The sequence below is a fragment of the Pyrus communis genome, chromosome 4 (genome assembly GCF_041283825.1).
Source record: "Pyrus communis isolate YQ-2024b chromosome 4, ASM4128382v1, whole genome shotgun sequence".
In the NCBI taxonomy this organism is placed as follows: Eukaryota; Viridiplantae; Streptophyta; class Magnoliopsida; order Rosales; family Rosaceae; genus Pyrus; species Pyrus communis.
Genome location: NC_142568.1, coordinates 9,234,458 through 9,243,635, shown reverse-complemented (window position 1 = coordinate 9,243,635; position 9,178 = coordinate 9,234,458). Strand labels below are relative to the sequence as shown.

Sequence of the window (9,178 nt, the reverse complement as noted above, 5' to 3'; positions counted from 1 at the left end):
AAATGTAAAAGCAAACCAGAAACAGAAACTTTAGCAGAATATGAATTCAAATGTAAAAGTATAACAAAAAAAAGACATAGCAACGTAGTATATGAATCCACAAAGTTTTAATCCAAATTTAGAAGATAAACCAAAATCAGTCACTGCAATGCAATTTGAACCCAAATGTAAAAAATCAGAATAAAAAATTTGACATTGCAACTGAATCCATATAATCACGCGAGGTGTCAAGCGTAGGAGACGTGTGAAACATATGTGGGATTGACCTGAACGGATACTGAAACGCATCGTCTGAACTCAAATATAAAAGCTGAACCTAAAAACAAAAAAGGCATTGCAAGATTACAGTTTTCTGTTTGATTGAGGGGTACCTCAAAGCCTTATGACATATTTATAATTAAAACTAGCGTATGCCCACACACACAGTGTGTGAACATTTTTTGTTTTTCGGAGCCAGGGGTACCTATGATCGTAGCTCATCAGTCGTCCCGCTGGCGCTTTCTGCGCTATACTTCAAAATTAATGTAGATGCTAGTTGCTCGACTCTATCGAGATCTGGTTATGTGGGGATTGTTATTCGGGATGTTGAGGGTTCAATCATCGCTACGATTAGGCATGCTATTTAGGCTTCATTTGTGGGTGCTGCTGAAGCTCTGGCAATCCTGAAAAGTTGTGAGTTTGGTCTAGTAAAGGGGCTTACAAAGGTTGTTGTTGAATTTGACTCCTATGACTCCATTAGCTCTCTTTTGGGTTCGATTGAGAATGGCATGTGGGAGGCTTACCCTTCCTTAGTTAATGCTAAACGGTTAGGGGGGTCTTTTCATGACTGTCGCTGGTCTTGGATCCCAAGATCAGCCAACATGGCGGCAAACTTGTTGGGGTCGCGACAGTGTGCGAAGATGTGGAATCATCCCTGGGTCAATAGACCCCTCTTCGTTAGTTTTTATGCTTCAAAGTGATGGTCTATCATGTCCTCCATGATGAGTTTGGGACAATAGAGGGGGTGACAACATAGTATGGCTATGTTGTCTTCTTGTAACTCCCTCTGCTATCCTTCTTTGTTTTTTGCTTTCATGGTAGGCTCTCCGTGTTTGTTTGACTTGTTAGCCCGGGTTTTGTATTTCCCGTTTATCAAAAAAAAAAAAAAAAAAAAAGGGGTTTTGGTTTACAAGGTTCTATTAATTTTATAAAAAAATTACTTAAAAAAAATATTTAAAAAATGCTAAAATTATAATAGCGAAGCTCTTGGACTTGGTGGGCAGGAGGTGCGAAATGGAGGGCTTTCCTCTGCAGTCACTCTCTCTTTCTCTCTTCTCTCTCTCCAACGCAAACATTTATTTCCCTCTTTTCTCTCCGTTGGATTTTCTTTCTGAAATTCCATCGTTCTGTAAGTTATATTTTTAGTTTATTTATTTCAATCTACAGTTTTCTGTCGTTCTAACGCAATGCGTTGAATTCAAGCAAAAAAAATAAAAAATAAAAAATTTGCGATCTTGTTTTTGCTTGATTTGCACTGTAGAATTTGCAGGGAGCTCAGAAACCCTAGATCTCTGTCATTTCGGGGGTGAGTTGTGTGCGCGTTGGGGTTGCATCCTTGGATTTGTGATTTTTGAGGTTGGTTTTCGCGCGTTTTGGCTGTGGATCTCGGGCTTTTCGTTGATTCGGAGCTCCAATTTCGAGGATTTTGGAGAGATTTGAAGGGTGAATTTGCGTGTGGTATTTGGTCGATGGCTTCAAATCCTCCTCCATTTCAGGTGGAGGATCTGACGGACGAGGATTTCTTTGATAAATTGGTTGAAGATGATCTGAGGCCCTCCGAATCAGGCCCCGAATTTGGCCAGGGAAATGATTCCGATGACGGTAAGGCGTTCGCAAATCAGAGTATTGGTAGCTCTGTAGTTGTATCTGAGGATTCGGGCCACGAAACCAAAACTACTGACGAAAATAAGCTGTTCGTAAATCCCAGTGTTGGTGATTCTGCAGCTGTATCTGAGGATTCGGCTGCCAAACCCCAAACGAAAGAGGAAAAAGGTGCAGAAGAATTTAATTCATTCGTGTTCGATAGTGTAATTGAGTCGAATAATGCGGTTGATAATAATGCAGTGATCGAGTCGAATAATGGTGGGGAGGCAGTGACATCCCAGTTGAGGTTGGATTCGACAGTGAGCAAGAGCAACGAGTCGGGAGCTTCAGGGGTTAAGGAGATAGGGTGGAGTTCTTTTTATGCCGATTCGGGGGATAATGGGATCCATGGGTTTGGATCGTACTCAGATTTTTTCAGTGAATTGGGGGATGGTTCGGGGGATTTTCGCACGAAAATAGACGGAAGTTTGAGTACTGAATCGAAAACTGTACTCAATAATGAAGATCAAACAGCCCATCAAGAGGGTTTGAACCATTTGGTTAGTAACGAGCAATGTCAAGAGGGTCAAGTTTATGGGGGAAGTGAGCAGGATCTAAACAGTACAGAGTATTGGGAAAGTCTCTATCCAGGGTGGAAGTATGACGCTAACACGGGGCAATGGTATCAGGTGGACAGTTTCGATGTGCCTGCAAATGCTCAAGGGAGCGTTGGCACTGATGATTGGACCACTATTTCTGATGGTAATAAGACCGAGGTTTCTTATTTTCAGCAGACAGCACAGTCTGCTGCCGGAACTGTGACTGAAACCAGCACGACTGGCAGTTTGTCAAACTGGGATCAGGTCTCACAGGAGACAAATGGGTACCCGGAACATATGGTTTTCAATCCCGAATACCCAGGTTGGTATTATGACACAATTGCCCAAGAATGGCGCTCATTGGAAGCATATAGCTCCTCTGTGCAATCGACTGCTCAGTCCCAGAGTAGAAATAGTATATATGGTCAAGAGTACAGGCAAGATGACAATTATGGGCCACAAGCGGTCGTCGGGAACCAAGGTCAAGACAGCAACTGGGCTGGGTCCTACAGTAAGTACAATCAGCACGCCTCAAATATGTGGCAAGCTCAAACTGCAGCTAAAAGTGAGGGGTTTTCAGGTTTTAGTGGAAAACAAAAACAGAGTAATTCGTTTGGTTCTACAGTTAACACGGATCAGCACATGTCTTTAAATTCTTTTGGAGCAGTTCCTTTGTACAACAAAGCAATTCAAGGTCATGGTTCAGCTAATGAGACTGTTGGGTTCCAGAGTTTCGTCCCGGCTGGGAACTTTAGCCACCAGTTTAATCAAGGAAATGCAAAGATGAGCGAACAAACACAATTCTCAGATGATTACTATGGCGCTCAGAAACCTTTAAGCTACTCACAGCAACCTCTAAATTATTCACAACCACCTTTCCAGAGTGGCAATCAGTTTTCATATGCTCCCAGCGTAGGAAGATCATCTGCTGGGCGCCCTCCGCATGCCCTAGTAACTTTTGGATTTGGTGGAAAACTCATTTTAATGAAGGACAATAGTAGCCTCAGGAATCCGTTATATGGAACCCAGGTGAGGACTTGGAACCTTCTCTCTTTAAGGTTAATTAAGGCTCCATTTGGTTGACACAAGGCTGATAGAAGGAAATAAAAGCTTTATCTTTTTAGGTAGTTTTTTAATCTGTCATTGATTTCCTGAAATAGAAATAGAAATTAGAAATAATTCTTTTCTTCATTGGTCCCAAAACCACTTGCATTCTCTAAGACTTGTTTACATTGTTAAGTGAAAAAGCCTAATTATGCATGTTTTATTGTTATATGAAGGATCCTGTAGGAGGCTTAGTTTCTGTCCTGAACTTAATGGAAGTTTTAACGGGAAAGACTGATCCTTCGAGTTTTGGAAGGAGTACTTGTGATTATTTTCGTGCTTTGTGCCAACAATCATTCCCAGGTCCCTTGGTTGGAGGGAGTGTTGGAAGCAAAGAGCTGAATAAATGGATTGATGAGAGGATTGCTAACTGTGAATCGCCAGACATGGACTATAGGAAAGGCAAAGTATTGAGGTTGCTTCTTTCTTTGCTTAGGATAGCTTGTCAACATTATGGAAAACTTCGATCTCCTTTTGGTACCGACACTGTATCAAGGGTAAATCACAATCCTGTCTTTTCTGTGATTCTCCTTGAAGTATTAGAGAAATAACTAATATTTGTCTGGTATACTTTTGGTCTTTTTCTTCTGATAGGAAAATGATACTCCAGAATCAGCAGTTGCTAAACTTTGTGCATCTGCAAAGAGCAATAATGTGCAATTCAGTGATTATGGCTCTGTTAGCCACTGTGTGCAGAAAACACCTTCAGAAGGACAATTGCAAGTATGGAATAAGTTACTCTGATAACTCTCTCCCCTTCTCTCTACATTATCAAATTTTTCATTTTTAATAGGTGTGGTTGTGTCCCAGGCAACTGCTTCTGAGGTACAAAATCTTCTGGTTTCTGGTAGAAAGAAAGAGGCTTTACAATGTGCACAAGAAGGTCAGTTGTGGGGACCTGCGCTTGTTATCGCTTCACAGCTTGGAGAACAGGTTTGTAGGCCATTGATGTTATATCCAGAGACTCAAATCAGATGTTTACTCTCTTGAGGTACATTGACAGTTTATACTGAAGTGCACTCTAATCACCATTTTTTTTCTCTCTATTCCTCCGGTGGGGATGGCGGCTTGGGACAACTTCAGTTCTATGTTGATACTGTGAAGCAAATGGCACTTCGCCAGCTGGTTGCAGGATCACCTTTGCGGACTTTATGCCTGCTAATTGCTGGGCAACCTGCTGAAGTATTCTCTGCTGACACTACAGCTGAGGTCAATCTTCCAGGCGCTGCTAATACATCTCAGCAGCCTGCACAGGTGAGATGTATTTTAAAACTGCCTATTGGGATAGGCTTGGTTCCTCTTTGAAAAGGAAATGGAAGAGAAAAAGTAAATTATGTAGTTAGTCTTGATAGCAACAACAACAACAACAAGGCCTTTTCCCACTAAGTGGGGTCAGCTATATGAATCCTAGAATGCCATTGCGCTCTAGTTAGTCTTGATAGCAACAAGAAAAAAAGAGGAAGCTTACAAAAGCAAGAGAGGAGGTTCCTATAAAAGACAGAAGCTAGAAGATCAGAGTGAATTGTTTCTTGGATCAGTTGATGTTGCTTCTCATAGCTATACATGTAGTGGAGTTCATTTAGGGACACCGATAAGTTTGGAACATAACTTTACATGTAGGGCCGAAGTTGGTGGTACAATTAGAATACGATTTTCTCTAATTGCACTTCTTGTACCCTTTTTAGCAGTACCTGTGCATTAAAATAACTTTTTTTTTTTTTAATTTGTGCAACAATAGTTTGGTGCAAATAAAATGCTTGATGGCTGGGTGGAGAATTTGGCTGTGATAACTGCAAACAGAACAAAAGATGATGAACTGGTTATTATACATCTTGGAGATTGCTTATGGAAGGATAGGAGTGAGGTATGATATTGTTATATTGTTACATTTAACTACTTTCCTTTACGTGTGCTCTTTTTCTCCCTAAATCTGACATCAGTTGTGTTTCAGATTACTGCAGCACACATCTGCTATTTAGTGGCAGAAGCAAATTTTGAGTCATACTCGGATAGTGCAAGGCTATGTCTAATTGGAGCAGATCACTGGAAGTCACCTCGAACTTATGCTAATCCAGAGGCCATTCAGGTGGTTTCTAAATGCTGTTATTCTTAATGAAGTCTCTTGATTTTATTTTTACTTTTCAGAAACTTCTAGTGCTAGTAACTATTTGGCTCCTAAGTCGTGCCTTGCAGAATGCATGTTTTTAGTGCATCAGTGCAAATCTGGAGCCTATTAACTTTATATGGTAGCTTTATCAGTTACTTTTAAGTAATGCTTTCTGGAGCTTATACTCAGTTTTCCTTATGTTGTATTGACAGAGGACTGAACTCTATGAATATTCAAGGGTGCTTGGGAACTCTCAGTTCATTCTTCTACCATTTCAGCCATATAAGCTCATATATGCACACATGCTTGCTGAAGTTGGAAGAGTTTCTGACTCGTTGAAGTAAGCACGTGCAATAATCTTTTGTTTGATATTTTCTTTCACTCGTGTTCTCTTAACAAATTGTATTTAATTCAGGTACTGTCAAACAATAATAAAGTCTTTGAAAACTGGTAGAGCACCTGAAGTGGAAACGTGGAAGCAACTAGTATTATCTCTTGAGGAGAGGATTAAAACCCATCAGCAGGTACTTCTTTATCCTATTGTTTGTATGTTCATCATTTCAAGCTAATACGACTAATCCTTCTGAATGCACATTCCATTTGCAGGGGGGATACTCTGTAAATTTAGTTTCTACAAAGTTTGTAGGTAAATTGCTCAACTTGTTTGATAGTACTGCACATCGTGTTGTTGGGGGCCTACCACCACCTGCACCGTCCACATCCCAAGGAAGTGCTCACGGTAATGACCATTACCAACAGCCCACAGGCCCTAGAGTTTCTAGTAGTCAATCAACAATGGCCATGTTGTCATTAATTCCTTCTGCTTCAATGGAACCCATAAGTGACTGGACATCTGATGGCAACCGAAAGCCAATGCATAATAGAAGTGTTTCAGAGCCAGATTTTGGCAGAACTCCAAGACAGGTGTGTCAAATTTCCCAAACGTGTAAATTTCAAATTCAACCATGCATGGACTTGCTTAATCAGCACATTTCAACACCGTATATGTGCAATTAATCACCTCTTTGCGCCATCTTAACTCATTATGGGACCAGGTTGATTCATCAAAACAAACGGCCTCACCTGATGCCCAAGGAAAATCCTCAGGGGGTTCTCGCTTTTCTCGTTTTGGTTTCGGGTCACAGCTCTTGCAAAAGACTGTTGGTTTAGTATTAAGACCCCGCCCAGGAAAACAGGTAGTTTATACTTTCATATATATATATATATATATATGTATGTATGTATGTATTGGTCTTTCGTTCAATCCTCACTCCCTTTTCCTTTCTGTGAAAGAACTACATCTATTCTTTCTTACGGTAAACCTTATCTAATGAATTTTCTACTTGCTACTGAAGGCTAAGTTGGGTGAAACAAACAAGTTCTACTATGACGAAAAACTTAAAAGATGGGTTGAGGAAGGTGTTGAACCTCCAGCTGAAGATACCGTGTTGCCTCCTCCCCCGACATGTACACCCTTTCAGAATGGTGTCTCTGATTACAACTTGAGATCTGTTTTGAAGAAAGAAGGGTCTCCTACTAAGGGCAGCCCAGATTTACAAACTTCAACCCCTCCAGGACCAACTTCAGGGACCCCACCTATTCCACCTAGCTCAAATCAATTCTCATCCCGTGGACGGTTGGGTATTCGATCCAGGTACAATATATTCTCAATTGCTCTCTCTCCCGACCCCACCCACCCTCTCTTTCGTGTCAGTTTTAAATCATTCTATTCCATTAGGTTCTGAAAAGTTTTTACAGTATTCACAAATGCTTAAATTTAGTTAATAATTAGAAGTAATTGTCCTTGAGAATCAAATGCCCTTTGACCAAAATTTGCCAGTAATCAATGAGGGAATGAATGTGACGGCCATAATTTGGTATGAAACTCGCTATCTGGGGGAGTTGAATCTAAGACCTTCCACTTACAAGTGGAGAGGACTACCACCAGACTTCAGTGCTAGGGACAACGAGGGAATGAATCTGAGTTGACTATATTTTTCATGGAATTTTGGCAGATATGTCGACACATTCAACCAAGGTGGTGGAAGCCCAGTAAACTCGTTCGAGTCACCTTCTGTTCCATCCGTTAAGCCTCTTGTTGCTGCCAACGCAAAGTTTTTTATTCCCACGGTAGCACCATCAAATGAACGGGCAATGGAGGCTATTGCTGAAAGTGTACAAGAAGGTGGTGCAACTAATGAAAATCCTTCAACATTCGGTATGAATGATTCATTCCATACTCCTCCGCCTTCATCGTCGTCATCGAATACCATGCAAAGGTACCCAAGCATGGGTAATATTCAAAGTATGGGAGTTGCCACAACTTCCAATGGCTCTGCTCCACCCCACTCACGAAGGACGGCCTCATGGGGTGGAAGCTCCAATGATGTATTAAGCCCTCCTATGGAAATGGGTGAGATAAAACCTCTAGGGGAGGCGTTAGGCATGTCCCCGGCAATGTTTAGGCCGAGTGAGCTTTCCCTGACACGCACCCAAATGAATGGAGGCAGTTTTGGTGATGACCTTCATGAAGTGGAACTTTGAGCCGAAGTAAAGAAGATGTAAATATCAAGTTTTGCTCCTAGCGATCAATACAAATACTTTGGAAGGTTCCTTCTGGTCCTGCATCTCTCAGAAAGCCAAACTCGTGGTAGTGCCGGCAGTAAGTTTATCGAACAATTATTTTTCTTTCTCAAAGTTCCCACTCCCCATCTTACCATGTATGTTCAGATGTAATTGGCGCAGGTTCTTTACTCACGAGCCAATCTTATGTTTAGATGCCCGGGAGTCACTGCCATTTATGGCTTAGGAGGAGCTCGTCTTGTTTTCTTTTTTCCGGTTCCCTTTAACAAAAGCCTGCATGGGCGATAGTGTACAGATCATTTGTTCATTTGTTTAAATACAGAAATCGTTCCTTGAAGTAGATAAAAGGGTCTACAGATCTTATGAAGGGAAAGAATAGTGTATTGAATTGAGAGAAAATAAAATTTCAAGTTTTGTTCTTTGGCTATGGATTCCTATGTTTATTACTCTACCACGTTGAATTAACATCTAAAGCCGAGGCCGGATATTCTGCTAAATATAGTATTGGTTTTTTCAGTACAATTAAAAAAAATTTCCGTGAACTTCCACTCGAGTTTAAAATTTGTCCTAAACTAAAGCTACGTTAAATTCAGGGATAAATCAACGAAATATTAGTTTAGGGATGAATTCTGAACGCAACTGCTTCAGTACAAGTCAACTGCACGAAGTCCTTCTCGGCAACATCTTGCTGATTGGATGCAGAAAAGAGAGAGAGAGATATATATATATATATATATATATATATATATATATATATATATATTTGAAAAGGAATCAGGAACAAAAAGTATTGGAATCTTGAAAAACAAGCCATTTAGCTTAGTCGTCACATGAATAACCAATTCAGAGAAAAACAGAACATAAGAAGCGTATTTATGTATAACATAAAGTGAGGACAAGTTACAGCAAGAGGTCGTACACTCAATCGATCAATGATTCCTTT

The 9,178-nt window shown here is 40.7% G+C and overlaps 1 protein-coding gene across 4 annotated transcripts; it reads left to right on the top strand.

Annotated features, from left to right (window-relative positions):
• The first annotated feature begins 1,199 nt into the window (after positions 1–1,199).
• LOC137722526 (protein transport protein SEC16B homolog) lies at positions 1,200–8,662 on the top strand. Of its 4 annotated transcripts, none has more exons than XM_068461551.2 (14): positions 1,200–1,387; positions 1,520–3,470; positions 3,722–4,042; positions 4,140–4,268; positions 4,356–4,478; positions 4,629–4,799; positions 5,284–5,409; positions 5,497–5,631; positions 5,865–5,992; positions 6,068–6,176; positions 6,259–6,576; positions 6,708–6,848; positions 7,008–7,306; positions 7,668–8,662. In XM_068461551.2, exons 2-14 carry the CDS (start codon positions 1,728–1,730, stop codon positions 8,194–8,196), a joined length of 4,272 nt encoding a protein of 1,423 aa, XP_068317652.1. In that variant the 5' UTR covers positions 1,200–1,387; positions 1,520–1,727; the 3' UTR covers positions 8,197–8,662. The 4 variants fall into 4 exon arrangements, 3 of the variants coding, with proteins under 3 accessions (XP_068317652.1, XP_068317651.1, XP_088548579.1); XR_011066768.2 differs by having other exon boundaries at positions 1,256–3,470; positions 7,668–8,314; positions 8,430–8,662; XM_068461550.2 differs by having other exon boundaries at positions 1,211–3,470.
• The last annotated feature ends 516 nt before the right edge of the window (positions 8,663–9,178 follow it).

What these genes read in the sequence shown, in the direction of transcription:
- LOC137722526 (XM_068461551.2), top strand. Translation starts at nt 1,728, where the DNA reads ATGGCTTCAAATCCTCCTCCATTTCAGGTGGAGGATCTGACGGACGAG. An exon ending in TATGGAAGGATAGGAGTGAG is followed by an intron (nt 5,410 to 5,496) that starts GTATGATATTGT and finishes GTTGTGTTTCAG; the next exon opens with ATTACTGCAGCACACATCTG. An exon ending in CGGTTGGGTATTCGATCCAG is followed by an intron (nt 7,307 to 7,667) that starts GTACAATATATT and finishes GAATTTTGGCAG; the next exon opens with ATATGTCGACACATTCAACC.